General features: G+C 50.2%; 1 protein-coding gene across 1 annotated transcript in view; it reads left to right on the top strand.

Moving 5' to 3' along the window:
• The window catches only part of LOC139375690 (slit homolog 1 protein-like), a 186,542-nt gene that overhangs the window by 117,173 nt on the left and 42,640 nt on the right, over positions 1–26,729 (top strand). Inside the window, exons 9-13 of the mRNA XM_071117499.1 lie at positions 6,454–6,601; positions 20,990–21,061; positions 24,692–24,763; positions 24,865–24,936; positions 26,223–26,366. Of these exons, the coding sequence (XP_070973600.1) occupies positions 6,454–6,601; positions 20,990–21,061; positions 24,692–24,763; positions 24,865–24,936; positions 26,223–26,366 (508 nt within the window). The remainder of the gene's footprint in view (positions 1–6,453; positions 6,602–20,989; positions 21,062–24,691; positions 24,764–24,864; positions 24,937–26,222; positions 26,367–26,729) is intronic.

Raw genomic sequence — 26,729 nt, 5'->3', positions numbered from 1 at the left:
CCCCCCCTGTCAAAACTCCTCCCTGTCAAAACTCCTCCCTGTCAAAACCCCTACAAAACCACTACATTCAATCTCTCCCTATCCTAGTCTGTTGTCCCCACTTGATTCAAATGTCCAGCATTGCTCCTGTTCCCAAGAAAGCAAAGGTAACTGAACTGAACAATTATCGCCCCATATCACTCACTTCTGTCATCATGAAGTGCTTTGAGAGGCTAGTTAGAGATAATATCAATTTGCTTTAATTTGCTTAGCGCCCCAAAACGATGAGACGATGCAATCGCCATCGCACTGCACACTGCCCTATCCCATCTGGACAAGAGGAATACCTATGTAAGAATGCTGTTCATTGACTAAAGCTCAGCCTTCAACACCATAGTACCCTCCAAGCTCATCATTAAACTCGGGGCCCTGGGTCTGAACCCCGTCCTGTGCAACTGGGTCCTGGACTTCCTGGCAGGACGCCCCCAAGTGGTGAAGGTAGGAAACGACTCCTCCACTTTGCTGATCCTCAACACAGGGGCCCCACAAGGGTGCGTTCTCAGCCCCCTCCTGTACTCCCTGTTCACCCATGACTGCGTGACCACGCACGCCTCCAACTCAATCATCAAGTTTGCAGACAACACAACAGTAGAAGGCTTGATTACCAACAATGACGATACAGCAGCTGGGAGGAGGTGCTCTTGTTCTCCATGGACTTTACAGTGTCCCAAAACTTTTTGGAGTTAGAGCTACAGGATGCAAATTTCTGCTTGAAAAGCTAGCCTCGCTCCTATGGCCTATTTATTGCCTACCTCCTCATGCCTTTTGCACACACTGTATATAGACTGTATATTGACACGCGCGCGCACACACACACACGCACACACGCACAGTGAACACTGTTTTGAATTTGCATCTGATTGATTGCACATGTAGACTCGTGGACTCTGTAGTCAGTATAGCTGAGTAGTTTGAATGAATCCATTAAAACTACTCAGTTAAGCAGTTTAATCATAAGGCATGGCCCAGTGTTAGAGGTGAGTAGTTTGAATGAATCCATTAAGCAGTCTAATCATAAGGCATGGCCCAGTGTTAGAGGTGAGTAGTTTGAATGAATCCATTAAGCAGTCTAATCATAAGGCATGGCCCAGTGTTAGAGGTGAGATAGTAGGATCTGTCCCAGTATCACTGAGCAGTAGGATCTGTCCCAGTATCACTGAGCAGTAAGATCTGTCCCAGTATCACTGAGCAGTAGGATCTGTCCCAGTCCCACTGAGCAGTAGGATCTGTCCCAGTCCCACTGAGCAGTAGGATCTGTCCCAGTATCACTGAGCAGTAGGATCTGTCCCAGTCCCACTGAGCAGTAGGATCTGTCCCAGTCCCACTGAGCAGTAGGATCTGTCCCAGTTTCACTGAGCAGTAGGATCTGTCCCAGTATCACTGAGCAGTAAGATCTGTCCCAGTCCCACTGAGCAGTAGGATCTGTCCCAGTCCCACTGAGCAGTAGGATCTGTCCCAGTCCCACTGAGCAGTAGGATCTGTCCCAGTCCCACTGAGCAGTAGGATCTGTCCCAGTTTCACTGAGCAGTAGGATCTGTCCCAGTATCACTGAGCAGTATGATCAGTCCCAGTCCCACTGAGCAGTATGATCTGTCCCAGTATCACTGAGCAGTAGGATCTGTCCCAGTATCACTGAGCAGTAGGATCTGTCCCAGTTTCACTGAGCAGTAGGATCTGTCCCAGTATCACTGAGCAGTATGATCAGTCCCAGTCCCACTGAGCAGTAGGATCTGTCCCAGTATCACTGAGCAGTAGGATCTGTCCCAGTCCCACTGAGCAGTAGGATCTGTCCCAGTCCCACTGAGCAGTAGGATCTGTCCCAGTATCACTGAGCAGTAGGATCTGTCCCAGTCCCACTGAGCAGTAGGATCTGTCCCAGTACCACTGAGCAGTAGGATCTGTCCCAGTCCCACTGAGCAGTAGGATCTGTCCCAGTCCCACTGAGCAGTAGGATCTGTCCCAGTATCGCTGAGCAGTAGGATCTGTCCCAGTCCCACTGAGCAGTAGGATCTGTCCCAGTCCCACTGAGCAGTAGGATCTGTCCCAGTCCCACTGAGCAGTAGGATCTGTCCCAGTCCCACTGAGCAGTAGGATCTGTCCCAGTTTCACTGAGCAGTAGGATCTGTCCCAGTATCACTGAGCAGTATGATCAGTCCCAGTCCCACTGAGCAGTAGGATCTGTCCCAGTATCACTGAGCAGTAGGATCTGTCCGGGTTTCACTGAGCAGTAGGATCTGTCCCAGTATCACTGAGCAGTATGATCAGTCCCAGTCCCACTGAGCAGTAGGATCTGTCCCAGTATCACTGAGCAGTAGAATCTGTCCCAGTATCACTGAGCAGTAGGATCTGTCCCAGTATCACTGAGCTGTAGGACTTTCTCCTGTCATCAATAAAACAGAACACACACACACATTCAAACACACTCGCGCAGAGAGAAAGGGAGCTGATGAAATATTCATAGTAGGAAAGTCAAAGCGCAGCAGATCAGTAATGCAGAGTAAATGAGGCCATTTAAAAGTCTGTTTCATAAACTTTACTAGGTAATGCTGAAAAACCTAGAGTAGTACACACACACACACACACACAAACACACTGTCGTCTTTGACAAGGGCGTTGCATTTCAAATAAATATCCAGAGACATTTTCAGTGGGATGTCTGTACTGTATGCAAATTGTCTGCTGTCTTCAGTTTTTGGAGAACAAACATAAGCAAGAAGCAAGAGAGCGTGGAGAGGAGACGAGGGGGAGAGAGGAGACGAGGGGGAAAGAGGAGACGAGGGGGAGAGAGGAGACGAGGGGGAGAGAGGAGACGAGGGGGAGAGAGGAGACGAGGGGGAGAGAGGAGACGAGGGGGAGAGAGGAGACGAGGGGAAGAGGAGGGGGAGAGAGGAGACGAGGGGGAGAGAGGAGACGAGGGGGAGAGAGGAGACGAGGGGGAGAGAGGAGACGAGGGGGAGAGGAGGGGGAGAGGAGACGAGGGGGAGAGGAGACGAGGGGGAGAGGAGGGGGAGAGAGGAGACGAGGGGGAGAGGAGGGGGAGAGAGGAGACGAGGGGGAGAGAGGAGACGAAGGGGAGAGAGGAGACGAGGGGGAGAGAGGAGACGAGGGGGAGAGGAGGGGGAGAGGAGACGAGGGGGAGAGGAGACGAGGGGGAGAGGAGGGGGAGAGGAGACGAGGGGGAGAGAGGAGACGAGGGGGAGAGAGGAGACGAGGGGGAGAGGTGGGGGAGAGAGGAGACGAGGGGGAGAGAGGAGACGAGGGGGAGAGAGGAGACGAGGGGGAGAGAGGAGACGAGGGGGAGAGGAGGGGGAGAGAGGAGAGGAGGGGGAGAGAGGAGGGGAGGGGAGAGAGAGGAGAGGAGGGGGAGAGGAGGGGGGAGAGGAGACGAGGGGGAGAGAGGAGACGAGGGGGAGAGGAGGGGGAGAGAGGAGACGAGGGGGAGAGAGGAGACGAGGGGAGAGAGAGGAGAGGAGGGGGAGAGGTGGGGGAGAGAGGAGACGAGGGGGAGAGAGGAGACGAGGGGGAGAGAGGAGACGCGGGGGAGAGGAGGGGGAGAGAGGAGACGAGGGGGAGAGAGGAGACGAGGTGGAGAGAGGAGACGAGGGGGAGAGGAGGGGGAGAGAGGAGACGAGGGGGAGAGAGGAGACGAGGGGGAGAGAGGAGACGAGGGGGAGAGGAGGGGGAGAGGAGACGAGGGGGAGAGGAGGGGGAGAGAGGAGACGAGGGGGAGAGGAGGGGGAGAGAGGAGACGAGGGGGAGAGAGGAGACGAGGGGGAGAGGAGGGGGAGAGGAGACGAGGGCGAGAGGAGGGGGAGAGAGGAGACGAGGGGGAGAGGAGGGGGAGAGAGGAGACGAGGGGGAGAGAGGAGACGAGGGGGAGAGAGGAGACAAGGGGGAGAGGAGACGAGGGGGAGAGGAGACGAGGGGGAGAGGAGGGGGGGAGAGAGGAGACGAGGGGGAGAGAGGAGACGAGGGGGAGAGAGGAGACGAGGGGGAGAGGAGGGGGAGAGAGGAGAGGAGGGGGAGAGAGGAGACGAGGGGAGAGAGAGGAGAGGAGGGGGAGAGGAGGGGGAGAGGAGACGAGGGGGAGAGGAGACGAGGGGGAGAGGAGGGGGAGAGGAGACGAGGGGGAGAGAGGAGACGAGGGGGAGAGAGGAGACGAGGGGGAGAGGTGGGGGAGAGAGGAGACGAGGGGGAGAGAGGAGACCAGGGGGAGAGAGGAGACGAGGGGGAGAGAGGGGGAGAGAGGAGACGAGGGGGAGAGAGGAGACGAGGGGGAGAGAGGAGACGAGGGGGAGAGAGGAGACGAGGGGGAGAGGAGGGGGAGAGAGGAGAGGAGGGGGAGAGAGGAGGGGAGGGGAGAGAGAGGAGAGGAGGGTTAGAGGAGGGGGGAGAGGAGACGAGGGGGAGAGAGGAGACGAGGGGGAGAGGAGGGGGAGAGAGGAGACGAGGGGGAGAGAGGAGACGAGGGGAGAGAGAGGAGAGGAGGGGGAGAGGTGGGGGAGAGAGGAGACGAGGGGGAGAGAGGAGACGAGGGGGAGAGAGGAGACGAGGGGGAGAGGAGGGGGAGAGAGGAGACGAGGGGGAGAGAGGAGACGAGGTGGAGAGAGGAGACGAGGGGGAGAGGAGGGGGAGAGAGGAGACGAGGGGGAGAGAGGAGACGAGGGGGAGAGAGGAGACGAGGGGGAGAGGAGGGGGAGAGGAGACGAGGGGGAGAGGAGGGGGAGAGAGGAGACGAGGGGGAGAGGAGGGGGAGAGAGGAGACGAGGGGGAGAGAGGAGACGAGGGGGAGAGAGGAGACGAGGGGGAGAGGAGACGAGGGGGAGAGGAGGGGGGGAGAGAGGAGACGAGGGGGAGAGAGGAGACGAGGGGGAGAGAGGAGACGAGGGGGAGAGGAGGGGGAGAGAGGAGAGGATGGGGAGAGAGGAGACGAGGGGAGAGAGAGGAGAGGAGGGGGAGAGGAGGGGGGGAGAGGAGACGAGGGGGAGAGAGGAGACGAGGGGGAGAGGAGGGGGAGAGAGGAGACGAGGGGGAGAGAGGAGACGAGGGGAGAGAGAGGAGAGGAGGGGGAGAGGAGGGGGAGAGAGGAGACGAGGGGGAGAGAGGAGACGAGGGGGAGAGAGGAGACGAGGGGGAGAGGAGGGGGAGAGAGGAGACGAGGGGGAGAGAGGAGACGAGGGGGAGAGAGGAGACCAGGGGGAGAGAGGAGACGAGGGGGAGAGGAGGGGGAGAGAGGAGACGAGGGGGAGAGAGGAGACGAGGGGGAGAGAGGAGACGAGGGGGAGAGGAGGGGGAGAGAGGAGAGGAGGGGGAGAGAGGAGACGAGGGGAGAGAGAGGAGAGGAGGGGGAGAGGAGGGGGAGAGAGGAGACGAGGGGGAGAGGAGGGGGAGAGAGGAGACGAGGGGGAGAGAGGAGACGAGGGGAGAGAGAGGAGAGGAGGGGGAGAGGAGGGGGAGAGAGAAGACGAGGGGGAGAGAGGAGACGAGGGGGAGAGGAGGGGGAGAGAGGAGACCAGGGGGAGAGAGGAGACGAGGGGGAGAGGAGGGGGAAAGAGGAGACGAGGGGGAGAGAGGAGACGAGGGGAGAGAGAGGAGAGGAGGGGGAGAGGAGTGGGAGAGAGGAGACGAGGGGGAGAGAGGAGACGAGGGGGAGAGGAGGGGGAGAGAGGAGACGAGGGGGAGAGAGGAGATGAGGGGAGAGAGAGGAGAGGAGGGGGAGAGGAGGGGGAGAGAGGAGACGAGGGGGAGAGAGGAGACGAGGGGGAGAGAGGAGAGGGGGGGGAGAGGAGGGGGAGAGAGGAGACGAGGGGGAGAGAGGAGACGAGGGGGAGAGAGGAGACGAGGGGGAGAGGAGGGGGAGAGAGGACACGAGGGGTAGACAGGAGAGATGACGGAGGTGGAGGAGCTGAATTAGCAAAATACACAGAATTCCACTTAGACTTAGATAATGATGAGAACACAGATGTACAGAAACAGGAGAAGATCAACGGAGATGATTGAAACGACGTCAACATGCATGTCATTGTGTCTCGAATGAAAAACTCACACAACATTCAGACATGCGATTCCACTATATATATGTCATGAAATACAACCAACTTTTGATGAGTTCAAATCCAGCTGAGAATTGGGAGATCGACGCTGATACACCATCTGACAGACTAAATATCACATGTTAATGTTCCTCTACGTGTCTGTCAAAACATTCAGAGGAATATCCCGGGGGCGCCCGCTCCAAGACCTCTCCTTCACTGTTGACAACATTACCGCTGACCTTCCCAAAGTGCAAAGAACCTTGGTGTGACCCTGGACAACACCCTGTCTTTCTCTTAATAGGACTTTAACCTCTCTTCCTCCCTCTCTCTTCCCATCCCTCTCTCTCCTCTCCCACTCTCCCACTCTCTCCGTCTCCAGGTCACTCAGAGAGCTCCGGTTTGCAGCCTTGCAGCCTAGGGGGAGGTACGTGCCCTGCCATGTGTACCTGCAGTAACAACATTGTGGACTGCAGAGGGAAAGGCCTCACAGCTATACCAGCCAGCCTTCCTGACACCATGGCAGAGATGTAAGCACCATGCTGTCTTGTATGTTGCCAGTTAGCTGACCTAAACACATCCCTGCTGTTGCGCATAAGCCCCAGTGTAAGGTGATATATTTCAGTGGAATCCAGGGATATCCACAGCTTGAATTGGCTTCGGAGCCAACAGTGTGTGCTTCGCAGCCGTGACTGTGTGTGTGTGTGTGTGTGTGTGTGCGTGCGTGCATGCGTATACACTGACCCTTGCTGAGTGGGTATTTATAAACAGCCCAGACTCTTTAGGGTTCGATGAGACTAGTTGTCTATTTTTCCCCGACAACCCTTATTGACCCATAAACTCCACCAAAATTATTTCTCTCTCTCTGGTAATGTCCTTCTAGTGTCCCTGTCCCTAGATCTAAGTAGCCAATAAGATATCTGCTGGAGCCAGCAGCACTGGAAGGTGAAAGATAGCTAGCTCTACTAACAATGTTCCCTGATGGAGATGTCATTAGTTTATCATCTTACAATAGTAAACATGTTTTTATAGCTAGTCTGTTCCTGGTAGGCCTGTTAGGAATGTGGGGCTGTAGTTAGCTAGTCTGTCTGTTCCTGGTAGGCCTGTTAGGACTGTGGGTATGTAGTTAGTTAGTCTGTTCCTGGTAGGCCTGTTAGGACTGTGGGTCTGTAGTTAGTTAGTCTGTCTGTTCCTGGTAGGCCTGTTAGGACTGTGGGTCTGTAGTTAGTTAGTCAGTCTGTTCCTGGTAGGCCTGTTAGGACTGTGGGTCTGTAGTTAGCTAGTCTGTTCCTGGTAGGCCTGTTAGGACTGTGGGTCTGTAGTTAGCTAGTCTGTTCCTGGTAGGCCTGTTAGGACTGTGGGTCTGTAGTTAGATAGTCTGTTCCTGGTAGGCCTGTTAGGACTGTGGGTCTGTAGTTAGTTAGTCTGTCTGTTCCTGGTAGGCCTGTTAGGACTGTGGGTCTGTAGTTAGTTAGTCTGTCTGTTCCTGGTAGGCCTGTTAGGACTGTGGGTCTGTAGTTAGCTAGTCTGTCTGTTCCTGGTAGGCCTGTTAGGACTGTGGGTCTGTAGTTAGTTAGTCTGTCTGTTCCTGGTAGGCCTGTTAGGACTGTGGGTCTGTAGTTAGCTAGTCTGTTCCTGGTAGGCCTGTTAGGACTGTGGGTCTGTGCTCTTACTTCCGGCGCCGACAGAGATGGCCGCCTCGCTTCGCGTTCCTAGGAAACTATGCAGTTTTTTGTTTTTTTACGTGTTATTTCTTACATTAGTACCCCAGGTCATCTTAGGTTTCATTACATACAGTCGAGAAGAACTACTGAATATAAGATCAGCATCAACTCACCATCAGTACGACCAAGAATATGTTTTTCGCGACGCGGATCCTGTGTTCTGCCTTACAAACAGGACAACGGAGTGGATCCTATGCAGCGACCCAAAAAAACGACTCCGAAAGAGAGGGAAACGAGGCGGTCTTCTGGTCAGACTCCGGAGACGGGCACAGCGCACACCACTCCCTAGCATTCTTCTTGCCAATGTCCAGTCTCTTGACAACAAGGTTGATGAAATCCGAGCAAGGGTAGCATTCCAGAGGGACATCAGAGACTGTAACGTTCTTTGCTTCACGGAAACGTGGCTTACTGGAGAGACGCTATCCGAAGCGGTGCAGCCAACAGGTTTCTCCACGCATCGCGCAGACAGGAAAAAACATCTTTCTGGTAAAAAGAGGGGCGGGGGCGTATGCCTGATGACTAACGTGACATGGTGCGATGAAAGAAACATACAGGAACTCAAATCCTTCTGTTCACCTGATTTAGAATTCCTCACAATCAAATGTAGACCGCATTATCTACCAAGAGAATTCTCTTCGATTATAATCACAGCCGTATATATCCCCCCCCAAGCAGACACATCGATGGCTCTGAACGAACTTTATTTAACTCTCTGCAAACTGGAAACAATTTATCCGGAGGCTGCATTCATTGTAGCTGGGGATTTTAACAAGGCTAATCTGAAAACAAGACTCCCCAAATTTTATCAGCATATCAAATAAAATTTGATTTGATTTGATTTGATTGCGCAACCAGGGGAGGAAAGACCTTGGACCATTGTTACTCTAACTTCCGCGACGCATATAAGGCCCTGCCCCGCCCCCCTTTCGGAAAAGCTGACCACGACTCCATTTTGTTGATCCCTGCCTACAGACAGAAACTAAAACAAGAGGCTCCCACGCTGAGGTCTGTCCAACGCTGGTCCGACCAAGCTGACTCCACACTCCAAGACTGCTTCCATCACGTGGACTGGGAGATGTTTCGTATTGCGTCAGATAACAACATTGACGAATACGCTGATTCGGTGTGCGAGTTCATTAGAACGTGCGTTGAAGATGTCGTTCCCATAGCAACGATTAAAACATTCCCTAACCAGAAACCGTGGATTGATGGCAGCATTCGTGTGAAACTGAAAGCGCGAACCACTGCTTTTAATCAGGGCAAGGTGTCTGGTAACATGACCGAATACAAACAGTGCAGCTATTCCCTCCGCAAGGCTATCAAACAAGCTAAGCGCCAGTACAGAGACAAAGTAGAATCTCAATTCAACGGCTCAGACACAAGAGGCATGTGGCAGGGTCTACAGTCAATCACGGACTACAGGAAGAAACCCAGCCCAGTCACGGACCAGGATGTCTTGCTCCCAGGCAGACTAAATAACTTTTTTGCCCGCTTTGAGGACAATACAGTGCCACTGACACGGCCTGCAACGAAAACATGCGGTCTCTCCTTCACTGCAGCCGAGGTGAGTAAGACATTTAAACGTGTTAACCCTCGCAAGGCTGCAGGCCCAGATGGCATCCCCAGCCGCGCCCTCAGAGCATGCGCAGACCAGCTGGCCGGTGTGTTTACGGACATATTCAATCAATCCCTATACCAGTCTGCTGTTCCCACATGCTTCAAGAGGGCCACCATTGTTCCTGTTCCCAAGAAAGCTAAGGTAACTGAGCTAAATGACTACCGCCCCGTAGCACTCACATCCGTCATCATGAAGTGCTTTGAGAGACTAGTCAAGGACCATATCACCTCCACCCTACCTGACACCCTAGACCCACTCCAATTTGCTTACCGCCCAAATAGGTCCACAGACGATGCAATCTCAACCACACTGCACACTGCCCTAACCCATCTGGACAAGAGGAATACCTATGTGAGAATGCTGTTCATCGACTACAGCTCGGCATTCAACACCATAGTACCCTCCAAGCTCGTCATCAAGCTCGAGACCCTGGGTCTCGACCCCGCCCTGTGCAACTGGGTACTGGACTTCCTGACGGGCCGCCCCCAGGTGGTGAGGGTAGGCAACAACATCTCCTCCCCGCTGATCCTCAACACTGGGGCCCCACAAGGTTGCGTTCTGAGCCCTCTCCTGTACTCCCTGTTCACCCACGACTGCGTGGCCACGCACGCCTCCAACTCAATCATCAAGTTTGCGGACGACACAACAGTGGTAGGCTTGATTACCAACAACGATGAGACGGCCTACAGGGAGGAGGTGAGGGCCCTCGGAGTGTGGTGTCAGGAAACAACCTCACACTCAACGTCAACAAAACTAAGGAGATGATTGTGGACTTCAGGAAACAGCAGAGGGAACACCCCCCTATCCACATCGATGGAACAGTAGTGGAGAGGGTAGCAAGTTTTAAGTTCCTCGGCATACACATCACAGACAAACTGAATTGGTCCACTCACACAGACAGCATCGTGAAGAAGGCGCAGCAGCGCCTCTTCAACCTCAGGAGGCTGAAGAAATTCGGCTTGTCACCAAAAGCACTCACAAACTTCTACAGATGCACAATCGAGAGCATCCTGGCGGGCTGTATCACCGCCTGGTATGGCAACTGCACCGCCCTCAACCGTAAGGCTCTCCAGAGGGTAGTGAGGTCTGCACAACGCATCACCGGGGGCAAACTACCTGCCCTCCAGGACACCTACACCACCCGATGTCACAGGAAGGCCATAAAGATCATCAAGGACATCAACCACCCGAGCCACTGCCTGTTCACCCCGCTATCATCCAGAAGGCGAGGTCAGTACAGGTGCATCAAAGCTGGGACCGAGAGACTGAAAAACAGCTTCTATCTCAAGGCCATCAGACTGTTAAACAGCCACCACTAACACTGAGTGGCTGCTGCCAACACACTGACACTGACTCAACTCCAGCCACTTTTATAATGGGAATTGATGGGAAATGATGTAAATATATCACTAGCCACTTTAAACAATGCTACCTTATATAAATGTTACTTACCCTACATTATTCATCTCATATGCATACGTATATACTGTACTCTATATCATCGACGGTATCCTTATGTAATACATGTATCACTAGCCACTTTATACTATACTATGCCACTTTGTTTACATACTCATCTCATTTGTACATACTGTACCCGATACCATCTACTGTATCTTGCCTATGCTGCTCTGTACCATCACTCATTCATATATCCTTATGTACATATTCTTTATCCCCTTACACTGTGTACAAGACAGTAGTTTTGGAATTGTTAGTTAGATTACTTGTTATTACTGCATTGTCGGAACTAGAAGCACAAGCATTTCGCTACACTCGCATTAACATCTGCTAACCATGTGTATGTGACAAATAAAATTTGATTTGATTTGATTTGATAGTTAGCTAGTCTGTTCCTGGTAGGCCTGTTAGGACTGTGGGTATGTAGTTAGTTAGTCTGTCTGTTCCTGGTAGGCCTGTTAGGACTGTGGGTATGTAGTTAGCTAGTCTGTTCCTGGTAGGCCTGTTAGGACTGTGGGTCTGTAGTTAGTTAGTCTGTTCCTGGTAGGCCTGTTAGGACTGTGGGTATGTAGTTAGCTAGTCTATTCCTGGTAGGCCTGTTAGGACTGTGGGTCTGTTGTTAGCTAGTCTGTTCCTGGTAGGCCTGTTAGGACTGTGGGTCTGTAGGAGTGTGGCTCTCAGGATGTGATCGGTTAGGTTAGACCAAAACATTACAATAAGTGGTATGCGGTATGTCTTTTACTCTTTCTATTTCTCTTAGTAGGGGGCTGACTTAGTAGGGGGCTGACTTAGTAGGGGGCTGACTTAGTAGGGGGCTGACTTAGTAGGGGGCTGACTTAGTAGGGGGCTGACTTAGTAGGGGGCTGACTTAGTAGGGGGCTGACTTAGTAGGGGGCTGACTTAGTAGGGGGCTAACTTAGTAGGGGGCTGACTTAGTAGGGGGCTGACTTAGTAGGGGGCTGACTTAGTAGGGGGCTGACTTAGTAGGGGGCTGACTTAGTAGGGGGCTAACTTAGTAGGGGGCTGACTTAGTAGGGGGCTGACTTAGTAGGGGGCTGACTTAGTAGGGGGCTGACTTACTTAGTAGGGGGCTGACTTAGTAGGGGGCTGACTTACTTAGTAGGGGGCTGACTTAGTAGGGGGCTGACTTACTTAGTAGGGGGCTGACTTAGTAGGGGGCTGACTTAGTAGGGGGCTGACTTAGTAGGGGGCTGACTTACTTAGTAGGGGGCTGACTTAGTAGGGGGCTGACTTAGTAGGGGGCTGACTTACTTAGTAGGGGGCTGACTTAGTAGGGGGCTGACTTAGTAGGGGGCTGACTTAGTAGGGGGCTGACTTAGTAGGGGGCTGACTTACTTAGTAGGGGGCTGACTTAGTAGGGGGCTGACTTAGTAGGGGGCTGACTTAGTAGGGGGCTGACTTAGTAGGGGGCTGACTTAGTAGGGGGCTGACTTAGTAGGGGGCTAACTTAGTAGGGGGCTGACTTAGTAGGGGGCTGACTTAGTAGGGGGCTGACTTAGTAGGGGGCTGACTTAGTAGGGGGCTGACTTAGTAGGGGGCTGACTTAGTAGGGGGCTAACTTAGTAGGGGGCTGACTTAGTAGGGGGCTGACTTAGTAGGGGGCTGACTTAGTAGGGGGCTGACTTAGTAGGGGGCTGACTTAGTAGGGGGCTGACTTACTTAGTAGGGGGCTGACTTAGTAGGGGGCTGACTTACTTAGTAGGGGGCTGACTTAGTAGGGGGCTGACTTACTTAGTAGGGGGCTGACTTAGTAGGGGGCTGACTTAGTAGGGGGCTGACTTACTTAGTAGGGGGCTGACTTAGTAGGGGGCTGACTTAGTAGGGGGCTGACTTACTTAGTAGGGGGCTGACTTAGTAGGGGGCTGACTTAGTAGGGGGCTGACTTAGTAGGGGGCTGACTTAGTAGGGGGCTGACTTAGTAGGGGGCTGACTTACTTAGTAGGGGGCTGACTTAGTAGGGGGCTGACTTAGTAGGGGGCTGACTTAGTAGGGGGCTGACTTAGTAGGGGGCTGACTTAGTAGGGGGCTGACTTACTTAGTAGGGGGCTGACTTAGTAGGGGGCTGACTTAGTAGGGGGCTGACTTAGTAGGGGCTGACTTAGTAGGGGGCTGACTTACTTAGTAGGGGGCTGACTTAGTAGGGGGCTGACTGTTGGCAACTGTAAAAGTACTGTCCATTTCTTACCAAAAACAAACCATACCATTCCCATTATTTCACATGGAACAGAGTTCTACATTTTACTGCCGATGCGTCATGTAAATGACACATATGGTTTATTTTAAACATGCGTAAATTGTTTTCCGCCTTTTAAGGACATCACATAATGATAGGTTTTGGTAAAACAAATATAAACACTGTGAGCAATACAAGTTGTTTGTGAAAATGTCTTAGGTGTTTCCTGTTGGGTACATGAGTACTCCAGTCTCATAGAGCAGGTGCCCTTGTTATGTAGCCAGTAGGGTAGTCTCCGCTGTGTGTATGTCACTCTGTCTGAATCGCTGAAGGCATCATGTCTTCAACCTCAATGAAAATCAGGCCCATAGCCTCATGAGTACAAGTACAACTATTGATTATATTTATACACCGAGACAGACACCTGATGAATGGGATGACAGAGGCAGACACCTGATGAATGGTATGACAGACACAGACACCTGATGAATGGGTTGACAGAGACAGACACCTGATGAATGGGGTGACAGAGGCAGACACCTGATGAATGGGGTGACAGAGACAGACACCTGATGAATGGGTTGACAGAGACAGACACCTGATGAATGGGGTGACAGAGACAGACACCTGATGAATGGGGTGACAGAGACAGACACCTGATGAATGGGGTGACAGAGACAGACACCTGATGAATGGGGTGACAGAGACAGACACCTGATGAATGGGGTGACAGAGGCAGACACCTGATGAATGGGGTGACAGAGGCAGACACCTGATGAATGGGGTGACAGAGACAGACACCTGATGAATGGGGTGACAGAGACAGACACCTGATGAATGGGGTGACAGAGACAGACACCTGATGAATGGGGTGACAGAGACAGACACCTGATGAATGGGTTGACAGAGACAGACACCTGATGAATGGGTTGACAGAGACAGACACCTGATGAATGGGGTGACAGAGACAGACACCTGATGAATGGGGTGACAGAGACAGACACCTGATGAATGGGGTGACAGAGACAGACACCTGATGAATGGGTTGACAGAGACAGACACCTGATGAATGGGGTGACAGAGACAGACACCTGATGAATGGGGTGACAGAGACAGACACCTGATGAATGGGTTGACAGAGACAGACACCTGATGAATGGGGTGACAGAGACAGACACCTGATGAATGGGGTGACAGAGACAGACACCTGATGAATGGGGTGACAGAGACAGACACCTGATGAATGGGTTGACAGAGACAGACACCTGATGAATGGGGTGACAGAGACAGACACCTGATGAATGGGTTGACAGAGACAGACACCTGATGAATGGGGTGACAGAGACAGACACCTGATGAATGGGGTGACAGAGACAGACACCTGATGAATGGGTTGACAGAGACAGACACCTGATGAATGGGGTGACAGAGACAGACACCTGATGAATGGGGTGACAGAGACAGACACCTGATGAATGGGGTGACAGAGACAGACACCTGATGAATGGGTTGACAGAGACAGACACCTGATGAATGGGGTGACAGAGACAGACACCTGATGAATGGGGTGACAGAGACAGACACCTGATGAATGGGGTGACAGAGACAGACACCTGATGAATGGTATGACAGACACAGACACCTGATGAATGGGGTGACAGAGACAGACACCTGATGAATGGGGTGACAGACATTGATTCTCCATGTCAGGGCTACCTATGAAGATTGTTTTTCTTTGTTGGTTGATTGGAAAAGGAGGTATGTAAGGATAGAGAGGTAGGGAGGGATGGAGTGAGGGATGGAGTGAGGGAGGGAGGGAGGGAGGGAGGGAGGGAGGGAGGGAGGGAGGGAGTGAGTGAGTGAGTGAGTGAGTGAGTGAGTGAGTGAGTGAGTGAGTGAGGGAGGGAGGGAGGGAGGGAGGCAGGCCACAGGCCTGGGCTGGAGGACAGAGGATTCAGTGAAGTGGTGTGTGTGTGTGTGTGTGTGTGTGTGTGTGTGTGTGTGTGTGTGTGTGTGTGTGTGTGTGTGTGTGTGTGTGTTATTGTTTTTGTGCATCTCTGAGTGATGTTCTATGGATTCCCTGGGTCATTTAATGTTTTTAGTGTATCTAAGTTATTGCCGTTCAAGCAGGCAGAAATTTGGCCGGTATGATGCAGCAATGTGATAAAGTCGCTCTCACTACACTGGAAGTTAATAGAAATACGACTTTTAGATTGTGAAAACGTCAAGCATACATGTCAGATTCTAATACTGGCCGATGTCATAACTCAGAAAGATGTCTTCTCTCGAATGAGCCATTGGTCATGTTTTTGCGATATTCCTTGTGTAATTTAAGTGGGTAGGCACGCAGGCACGTAGTCAGGCAGGCACGTAGGCTCGCAGGCACATAGGCATGCAGGCATGTAGGCCCGCAGGCACGTAGGCAGGCAGGTACGTAGGCCCGCAGGCACGTAGGCACGCAGGCATGTAGGCACGTAGGCACGCAGGCAGGCAGGCATGTAGTCACGTAGGCACGTAGGCACGTAGGCAGGCAGGCATGTAGGCACGTAGGCACGTAGGCAGGCAGGCATGTAGGCACGTAGGCCCGCAGGCACGTAGGCAGGCAGGTACGTAGGCATGTAGGCCCGCAGGCATGTAGGCACGTAGGCCCGCAGGCATGTAGGCACGCAGGCACGTAGGCCCGCAGGCACGTAGGCAGGCAGGTACGTAGGCCCGCAGGCACGTAGGCACGTAGGCCCGCAGGCAGGCAGGTACGCAGGCACGTAGGCCCGCAGGCACGTAGGCCCGCAGGCACGCAGGCACGTAGGCACGTAGGCACGCAGGCACGTAGGCACGCAGGCATGTAGGCACGTAGGCATGCATTCACACACACGCACCAGCACACACACACACGCACACGCTCACACAGACTGTGTTTTCTATAATACTCTGGGATCTGGTGATCCAGACATGATGATAGAGGGAATTAAAGCCACTTGGCAAAACACCCTGAGACCACAAGGCTGTGACACACACTGGAAACACACACACACATAGAACATGACTACCGCAGGAATCTGTGGTCTGGAATAACAGCTATCCTAAGAATGTCAATTATACAGCTCTATCTGTCCATAAATGGATGCCCACATCTTTGAACCAGAACATTCTTAAATGAAATATATGGAAACTTAAAACATTAATATTACGGCAAGTCATTGAGTATACAATTATACATAACACACACACATACACATACACACACACACACGCACATACACACACACACACACACACGCACACACACACACAGCATTAACATTAAAAGCAGGATTTATCCTTATCCTGTCTAGACCAATCACACTCTGAACCAGAATACAGTCTAACGCTGTCTGCTTATCTAGTGAGGTTGGAGATTTCATATCATATTTTATCAAACTAGATGTCCTATCATAACATGCAGCTGTGACGTGAACAGAAGTGGCCTGTTATTCTCGGTGTCTTGGAGAGTCTTTAACAGGAGTGGCCTGTTATTCTAGGTGTCCTGAAGAGTCTTTAACAGGAGTGGCCTGTTATTCTAGGTGTCTTGGAGAGTCTTTAACAGGAGTGGCCTGTTATTCTAGGTGTCTTAGAGAGTCTTTAACAGGAGTGGCCTGTTATTCTAGGTGTCCTGAAGAGTCTTTAACAGGAGTGGCCTGTTATTCTAGGTGTCTTGGAGAGTCTTTAACAGGAGTGGCCTGTTATTCTAGGTGTCTTGGAGAGTCTTTAACAGGAGTGGCCTGTTATTCTAGGTGTCTTGGAGAGTCTTTAACAGGAGTGGCCTGTTATTCTCGGTGTCTTGGAGAGTCTTTAACAGGAGTGGCCTGTTATTCTAGGTGTCCTGAAGAGTCTTTAACAGGAGTGGCCTGTTATTCTCGGTGTCTTGGAGAGTCTTTAACAGGAGTGGCCTGTTATTCTCGGTGTCTTGGAGAGTCTTTAACAGGAGTGGCCTGTTATTCTCGGTGTCTTGGAGAGTCTTTAACAGGAGTGGCCTGTTATTCTCGGTGTCTTGGAGAGTCTTTAACAGGAGTGGCCTGTTATTCTTGGTGTCTTGGAGAGTCTTTAACAGGAGTGGCCTGTTATTCTAGGTGTCCTGAAGAGTCTTTAACAGGAGTGGCCTGTTATTCTAGGTGTCTTGGAGAGTCTTTAACAGGAGTGGCCTGAATATTCTCGGTGTCTTTTAGAGTCTTTAACAGGAGTGGCCTGTTATTCTCGGTGTCTTGGAGAGTCTTTAACAGGAGTGGCCTGTTATTCTAGGTGTCCTGAAGAGTCTTTAACAGGAGTGGCCTGTTATTCTAGGTGTCTTGGAGAGTCTTTAACAGGAGTGGCCTGTTATTCTAGGTGTCCTGAAGAGTCTTTAACAGGAGTGGCCTGTTATTCTAGGTGTCCTGAAGAGTCTTTAACAGGAGTGGCCTGTTATTCTAGGAGTCCTGAAGAGTCTTTAACAGGAGTGGCCTGTTATTCTAGGTGTCTTTTAGAGTATTTAACAGGAGTGGCCTGTTATTCTCTGTGTCTTTTAGAGTATTTAACAGGAGTGGCCTGTTATTCTAGGTGTCTTTTAGAGTATTTAACAGGAGTGGCCTGTTATTCTCTGTGTCTTTTAGAGTATTTAACAGGAGTGGCCTGTTATTCTCTGTGTCTTTTAGAGTATTTAACAGGAGTGGCCTGTTATTCTCTGTGTCTTTTAGAGTATTTAACAGGAGTGGCCTGTTATTCTCTGTGTCTTTTAGAGTATTTAACAGGAGTGGCCTGTTATTCTCTGTGTCTTTTAGAGTATTTAACAGGAGTGGCCTGTTATTCTCTGTGTCTTTTAGAGTATTTAACAGGAGTGGCCTGTTATTCTCTGTGTCTTTTAGAGTATTTAACAGGAGTGGCCTGTTATTCTCTGTGTCTTTTAGAGTATTTAACAGGAGTGGCCTGTTATTCTCTGTGTCTTTTAGAGTATTTAACAGGAGTGGCCTGTTATTCTCTGTGTCTTTTAGAGTATTTAACAGGAGTGGCCTGTTATTCTCTGTGTCTTTTAGAGTATTTAACAGGAGTGGCCTGTTATTCTCTGTGTCTTTTAGAGTATTTAACAGGAGTGGCCTGTTATTCTCTGTGTCTTTTAGAGTATTTAACAGGAGTGGCCTGTTATTCTCTGTGTCTTTTAGAGTATTTAACAGGAGTGGCCTGTTATTCTCTGTGTCTTTTAGAGTATTTAACAGGAGTGGCCTGTTATTCTCTGTGTCTTTTAGAGTATTTAACAGGAGTGGCCTGTTATTCTCTGTGTCTTTTAGAGTATTTAACAGGAGTGGCCTGTTATTCTCTGTGTCTTTTAGAGTATTTAACAGGAGTGGCCTGTTATTCTCTGTGTCTTTTAGAGTATTTAACAGGAGTGGCCTGTTATTCTCTGTGTCTTTTAGAGTATTTAACAGGAGTGGCCTGTTATTCTCTGTGTCTTTTAGAGTATTTAACAGGAGTGGCCTGTTATTCTCGGTGTCTTTTAGAGTCTTTAACAGGAGTAGCCTGTTATTCTAGGTATATCGGATGGTCTTTAACAGGAGTGGTCTATTATTCTGACCCTGTTCTTAAAATACACTAGGCTCTGAAAAACAAATAAATACCCTTTAGGTGTTCTGAAATAAGGCTAAATAAAATATAATATTCCTGTTCTGAATTAATGCTGAAATACTGTGGTACCGGTGTGCCTCATTCCCATCAGGCCACCTCAGTTTGGTCCCAATACCCAAACTCCCCAACTCCCTCTTCCAAAGCACTCTCTCTAGGCCCATTCATATTTACCAGCCCAAGCCCTATCCCAGGCCAATCCCACAGCCCCTGCCCTGGCCACAACCACAACCAGAACCCCCTACACCAGGAAAAGCCACAGCTCCAGCCTTGGCTGTTAACTGTAGGTCAGTTCACAGCTTTTAAAACAGTCCTTAATGAGGCTCAGAGGGGTTAGAGGACTGGATCAGGGCTGGACAGAGACAGCTGTCTCTTGCTCTGCCACACAACCACTCAACCACACGCAAACCTGCAAATGCTCAGACACACACACACACGCACACATACATACACACACACACGCACACACTGGCAGCCATGTTCACACACACACATACATACACACACACACGCACACATACATACACACACACACGCACACACTGGCAGCCATGTTCACACACACACATACATACACACACACACGCACACATACATACACACACACACACGCACACACTGGCAGCCATGTTCACACACACACATACATACACACACACACGCACACATACATACATACACACACACGCACACACTGGCAGTTACTAGTACGGTTCAGAGCCCCTTACTGACTACCTCTCGAGGCCTGTTTCTCCTGAACATCTGAGACTGAGTACAATACGTCTGGTACTTTCAGTCTCCACCAGGATATCTGTGTGTGTTTCAGAGAGAGACAGAAAGCAGTGCCACACTACTGTGATGTCTGAAGACACTACTGTGATGTCTGAAGACACTACTGTGATGTCTGAAGGCACTTCTGTTATGTCTGAAGGCACTTCTGTGATGTCTGAAGGCACTTCTGTGATGTCTGAAGGCACTTCTGTGATGTCTGAAGACACTTCTGTGATGTCTGAAGGCACTTCTGTGATGTCTGAAGACACTTCTGTGATGTCTGAAGGCACTACTGTGATGTCTGAAGACACTTCTGTGATGTCTGAAGACACTTCTGTGATGTCTGAAGGCACTTCTGTGATGTCTGAAGGCACTTCTGTGATGTCTGAAGGCACTTCTGTGATGTCTGAAGACACTTCTGTGATGTCTGAAGACACTTCTGTGATGTCTGAAGACACTTCTGTGATGTCTGAAGTCTCCAGCATCGCTGTCACGTGTCCCTCCTCTCACACACCTGTGTACAGACAGATTGATGGACGTGTGGTTGACAGATTGATGGGCATGTGGTTGACAGATTGACGGACGTTTGGTTGACAGATTGACGGACGTGTGGTTGACAGATTGACGGACGTGTGGTTGACAGATTGATGGACGTGTGGTTGACAGATTGATGGACGTGTGGTTGACAGATTGATGGACGTGTGATTGACAGATTGATCGATGTGTGGTTGACAGATTGACGGACGTGTGGTTGACAGATTGACGGACGTATGGTTGTGTCTGACTCTGAGTGCTTATATGACCCAGACAGGGCAGACAGTTCTCTCTCCAGTCTTCATGTTTCACTGTGTTCCTCCATGTCTCTCCCTGCACCTCCACTGTGTTCCTCCATGTCTCTCCCTGCACCTCCACTGTGTTCCTCCATGTCTCTCCCTGTACCTCCACTGTGTTCCTCCATGTCTCTCCCTGTACCTCCACTGTGTTCCTCCATGTCTCTCCCTGTACCTCCACTGTGTTCCTCCGTGTCTCTCCCTGTACCTCCACTGTGTTCCTCCACTGTGTTCCTCCACTGTGTACCTCCACTGTGCTCCTCCATGTCTCTCCCTGTACCTCCATTTCTAAAGGAAGTTGGCAGCACCTGATCAATTACCATGGGTCTGTGATAATGTATGACTACTCTGCTTTGTTTCTATAGTGATCTCTTTTGGTTTACTACCTAGTATCTACATCTCTCTTTTCTCCATGTCTCCTTCTCTCTCACTCTCTTTTCTCCATCTCTCACTGTCTCCATCGCTCTGTATCCCTGTCTCCATATCTCTGTCTCCTTCTCTTCCTCTTGATTTTCTCCTCTCTCTCTCTCTCTCTCTCTCTCTCTGTTTTTCTCTCCTTCTGTCTGTCTCCATCTCTTCCTCTCTCTGTCTCATTCTTCCCTCTTTTTGTCTCCATCTCTCCCTCTTTTTGTCTCCATCTCGTCCTCTCCTTCTCTCCATCCCTCTCTTTCCTCCCCATCTCTGTCTCTCTCTAGTCGCCTGGAGCAGAATGGGATCAAGTCAGTTCCTCCCGGTGCCTTCTTTCCCTACAAGAAGCTGCGCAGGATGTAAGTATATACTCTCTAGGGCTGAAATACACAAAGTACACTTCCTCTAGGGCTGACATACACTACGTACACTTCCTCTAGGGCTGAAGTACACTAACTACACTTCTTCTAGGGCAGAAGAAAACACGTAAGTACACTAGCTGTAGGGCTGAAGTATTAATGCAAGTATATACTCTTGAGGGCTGAAGTACACTAAGTACACTTCCTTTGTTGCTGAAGAACAGATGTACTGTAAATACACCAGGTTTAGGACTAAAATAACATAACTGAGTGCAATCCACTTAGACTCATTTCACAACCCAGCCTACTGCACCTAAAAAAAAAAGAACTGGTGAAATGTTGACAATGTACTTTGTTGTCGGGCCAGAGGTCACAGGGGTCCAATCAAAACAGAATTAGTCAATCTTACCTTCTTATTTTCATGTCACAACCCAAACCATTAGATTCAGAGGAAGAGCAGGAGAATGTAGAAGGCTACAGAGAGCTACAAGCTGAAACCTCTCCACTGTCATAACACCTCTCATGTTTCAGTGCTGGTACAGTATTCTCAGCCTGCGTAGAGTGTCAGTCTGACTGCGTAGGCACACTATAAACTGTGGCCGAAAGAATTATGGATATGATGACTATATGATATGATATTGGGGAAGGAGAGAGTGTTGGAACGAAGACTAATGGTTTTCTCATCCTTTTCTTCTCTCCCTTTTCTGCCCTAATTATTGGGGGGGGGGGGGGGGGGGGGGGGGGTTCAGTCCAGTAGTATCTCAGTCTCACCAACCACTTGCTAACCAGCCTACCCCTAAAAAACAGGGGCTACTGGTCACAACTAGCATGTTCTGCATTGAAGACTGAGGGTTCCTCCTCCTCTCCTCCTTTCCACTCTGTCCTGCTCATGGCAGTTATTTCCAGTCCAGTAGTATCTCAGCCTCCAGTGCATCCACCAACCAGTCGCTAACCAGTCTACCCCTAAAATACATGGGCTACTGGTCACAACTAGCCACAGCCAAACACTAGGTTAGACAACAACACCATTCTTTCACCCTCCCTCTCTACTCCTTACCCTCCGTACCCTTATGCTGCTCCTGCATTTCAGTATATCGTCTCGATGTTGAATAAAGGCTATAGCTCTAACAAAACAGATCACTACAGACCAGTGGTGGTTGGTGCCGTTTAAGATGAGGGAGGACAATTATTCATTTTTATGAGCATGGCCTTATTGCTTCTACACCTGCATTGCTTGCTGTTTGGGGTTTTAGGCTGGGTTTCTGTACAGCGCTTTGAGATATCAGCTGATGTAAGAAGGGCTTTATAAGTACATTTGATTGGATTTGATTTATATTACAGCATATTAGATGACTCTCATTCATATTTCATTCACCCAGGTCAATGCAATGTCAATAGGTTTAGGCTACTACATGATACTCACATTTTCCCTATACCCATCATGAGGTTACAACAACATAGCCTATGAATAAAAGTTTACAATGTTCCGTCTGGCCACTCCACCATAAAGGCCTGATTGTTGGAGTGCTGCAGAGACAGTTGTCCTTCTGGAAGTTTCTCCCATCTCCAAACAGGAACTCTAGAGCTCTGTCAGAGTGACCATCGGGTTCTTGGTCACCTCCCTGACCAAGGCCCTTCTTCCCCAATTGCTCAGTTTGGCCAGGCGGCCAGCTCTAGGAAGAGTCTTGGTGGTTCTAAACTTGTTCCATTTAAGAATGATGGAAGCCACTGTGTTCTTGGGGACCTGCAAGGCTGCAGACAACCTTCTCCACATCTGTGCCTCGACACAATCCTGTCTCGGAGCACTACAGACAATTCCTTTGACCTCATGGCTTGGTTTTTGCTCTGATATGCACTTTCCAAATCATGTCCAATCAATTGATTTTACCCCAGGTGGACTCCAATCAAGTTGTAGAAACATCTCAAGGATGATCAATGGAAACAGGATGAATCTGAGCTCATTTTCGAGTCTCATTCTCTGATCCTTTGATTGGGTGGACAACATGTCAGTGCATGCTGCAAGAGCCCTGATAGGTTGGAGGACGCCCTCCAGAAGATGTCATAATTACTGTGTATGTCTACGGAAGGGGGTGAGAAGCATGAGCCCCCTTCCGCTGTCCTCCGGTTACACCATGCTGCTACCCTACAGGGTGCTGTTGAGGCTACTGCAGACGTTCATTGCAAAACTGTGTGTTTTAATTTATTATTTGGAGATGTGAATATATTAATTATAGCTTTATCTAAAAAGGATAACTTTTTTAAAATGTTTCGCTATTTGTTTCCCTCGCATAATTCACTGAGAAGGATGGTCGTCCCCTTCCGCCTCTGGGGAGCCTCTACTACAAATCCCTATTGATCAAAATAGGTGACAGGGGGACCCACTGTGTAAACACACTGACACACATGTTCTCACTTTGGCCCAGTTTGTATGACCTATGAACTGTGTTGTTAACCTGGAACATGACAGAGGTCTGTCTGAGATCAGATGATGTAACCTCCTACTAGTCTGGCGCTCTATTTTCACATGACAGGAGTGTGTCTGAGATCAGATGCTTATCCAGGACTCTATTTTCACATGACAGGAGTGTGTCTGAGATCAGATGATGTAACCTCCTACTAGTCTGGCGCTCTATTTTCACATGACAGGAGTGTGTCTGAGATCAGATGCTTATCCAGGACTCTATTTTCACATGACAGGAGTGTGTCTGAGATCAGATGCTTATCCAGGACTCTATTTTCACATGTCAGGAGTGTGTCTGAGATCAGATGCTTATCCAGGACTCTATTTTCACATGACAGGAGTGTGTCTGAGATCAGATGCTTATCCAGGACTCTATTTTCACATGACAGGAGTGTGTCTGAGATCAGATGCTGTAACCTCCTCCTAATCCAGAGCTCTATTTTCCAGGAAACGTCAGGCTTTTGCACTAGACACTTATTTAGCACTTAGTTTAACATTAGCCTCAAATGGGATCATTTCACATCTTAAAGACCACATGATGATTTCCCTTTAAAGACATGCAGTTGACTGGAGTTCACTGCACACACACACACACACGCACACACACACACACACACACACACACACACACACACACACACACACACACACACACACACACACACACACACACACACACACACACAACACACGAACACACACACACACACACACACACACACACACACACACACACACACACACACACACACACACACACACACACATACACACACACACACACACACACATACAAAAACGTTGTGGTTAGCTTGTGGCCAGAGATCTGTGGATCCTATTAACGACAGGCATTTACAGAAACAGCCTGTTCCATATGGACCATAGCCCTGGATGCCATTAATACACCACACACACACACCACACTATTCTGGGTTTTGATTGGCTAGCAGTGTCGTCAACTCACTTCTGTCCGAATATCAATGGCTGCGTCAGGAAGTTCTAGAATGGAAACTTGAATAAAAAGTTATGGTACTGTAAGGACTTAGTTGAGTCCTAGGGGTTAAGGGTTAGAGTTACAGTATGAAAGTTGGGCCTGGCTGAAGACAAGACCTCCCACACTGAATGCCTCTTTACCCCCCCCCCCCCCCCCCTTTTCACCCCCCCTTCAGAGACCTGAGTAATAACCAGATATCTGAAATAGCTCCTGATGCCTTCCAAGGCCTGAGATCTCTCAACTCACTGTGAGTCACTATAACCATTGATGGATAAGTGCATTTCTGATTTATTGTTGATTGATTGAGTCACTGATTAATTAATTAATTTATCAATTGATCTTTTCTAGAGTCCTGTATGGGAATAAGATTACGGAGCTTCCCAAAGGAGTGTTTGATGGACTATATGCCCTGCAACTACTGTAAGTACACAGAGGCTACTCCTTGATAATATTCAGCTTACATTGATGATCGTAAGTAACATATTTCCCTTTTAATTTTTTAAAACTCTCTTTCTCCCCCTCTCTCTCTCTCTCCCCCCCTCTCTCTCGCTCTCTCTCCCTCCTACCCCTCTCTCTCTCTGTCTCTTTCTATCTTTCTCTCTCTCTTTCTCCCCGCCACCCCTCTCTCTCTCTCTCCCCCCTCTCTCTCGCTCTCTCTCCCTCCTACCCCTCTATCTCTATGTCTCTTTCTATCTTTCTCTCTCTCTTTCTCCCCCCCACCCCTCTCTCTCTCTCTCCCCCTCTCTCTCTCTCTCTCTCTCCCCCCCTCTCTCTCGCTCTCTCTCCCTCCTACCCCTCTCTCTTTCTCCCCCTCACCCCCCCCTCTCTCTCTGTCTCTCTCTCTGTCTCTCTTTCTCTCTCTCTCTCCCCACCCCCTCTCTCTCTGTCTCTTTCTCTCTCTCTCTCTCTCTCTCTCTCGCTCTCTCTCTCTCTCTCTCTCGCGCTCTCTCGCTCCCCCCCTCTCTCTCTCTCTTGCTCTCTCTCTCGCTCTCTCTCCCCCAACCCCTATCTCTCTCTCTGTCTCTTTCTCTGTCTCTCTTTCTCTCTCTCTCTCCCCACCCCCTCTCTCTATGTCTCTTTCTATATTTCTCTCTCTCTTCCCCCCCCTCTCTCTCTCTCTCTCTCCCCCCCACTCCTTCTCTCTCTCTCTCTCTCTCTCTCTCTCTCTCTCTCTCTCTCTCTCTCTCTCTCTCTCTCTCTCTCTCTCTCTCCCCCCCACCCCCTTCTCTCTCTCTCCCCCCCACCCCCTTCTCTCTCTCTGTCTCTCTCTCTTTCTCTCCCCCTCTCTCTCTCTCTCCCCCCCACCCCCTTCTCTCTCTCTGTCTCTCTCTCTCCCCCCCCCCCCCCTCTCTCTCCCCCCCTCTCTCTCTCCCCCCCACCCCCTTCTCTCTCTCTGTCTCTCTCTCTTTCTCTCCCCCTCTCTCTCTCTCTCCCCCCACCCCCTTCTCTCTCTCTGTCTCTCTCTCTTTCTCTCCCCCTCTCTCTCTCTCTCCCCCCCATCCCCTTCTCTCTCTCTGTCTCTCTCTCTCTTTCTCCCCCCCCCCTCTCTCTCTCCCCCCCTCTCTCTCTCCCCCCCACCCCCCTTCTCTCTCTCTCCCCCCCCCCCACCCCCTTCTCTCTCTCTCTCTCTCTCTCTCTCTCTCTCTCTCTCTCTCTCTCTTTCTCCCCCCCCCCCCTCTCTCTCTCTCTCTACCTTCCTGTCCCAGGTTGTTGAATGCTAATAAGATCCACTGTGTTCGGGCCAATGCCTTCACAGACCTGCAGAACCTCTCTCTTCTGTCTCTGTATGACAACAAGATACAGACTGTGGCCAAGGGCACCTTCGCTTCTCTCAGAGCTATACAGACGCTGTAAGTTACACACACACACACACACACACACACACACACACACACACACACACAAACACACACACACACACACACACAGGGGCGCTTGCACACACACACGTGTGCACACATTCACAATCATGCACGCACGAATGTGGACACACACACACACACACACACACACACACATTCTTCTCTGTCACCATAAAACATGAGCCAAACAGCTGTTTACTCCGTAATAACACAGGAATGGAAAGATGTAAATCCATCATCGTGACAATTACACACACTCAGTAAATTCAAACACACACACACACCTTCAGGTAATTCAAAATTAAGTCAATACACCCTCCAATCAAGCATGTGCCAGTGCTGCCTTAATTA

The sequence above is a fragment of the Oncorhynchus clarkii genome, chromosome 20 (assembly GCF_045791955.1).
Source record: "Oncorhynchus clarkii lewisi isolate Uvic-CL-2024 chromosome 20, UVic_Ocla_1.0, whole genome shotgun sequence".
In the NCBI taxonomy this organism is placed as follows: Eukaryota; Metazoa; Chordata; class Actinopteri; order Salmoniformes; family Salmonidae; genus Oncorhynchus; species Oncorhynchus clarkii.
Note: the sequence above shows the minus strand (reverse complement) of the source record. Positions and strands in the feature narration are given on the sequence as shown.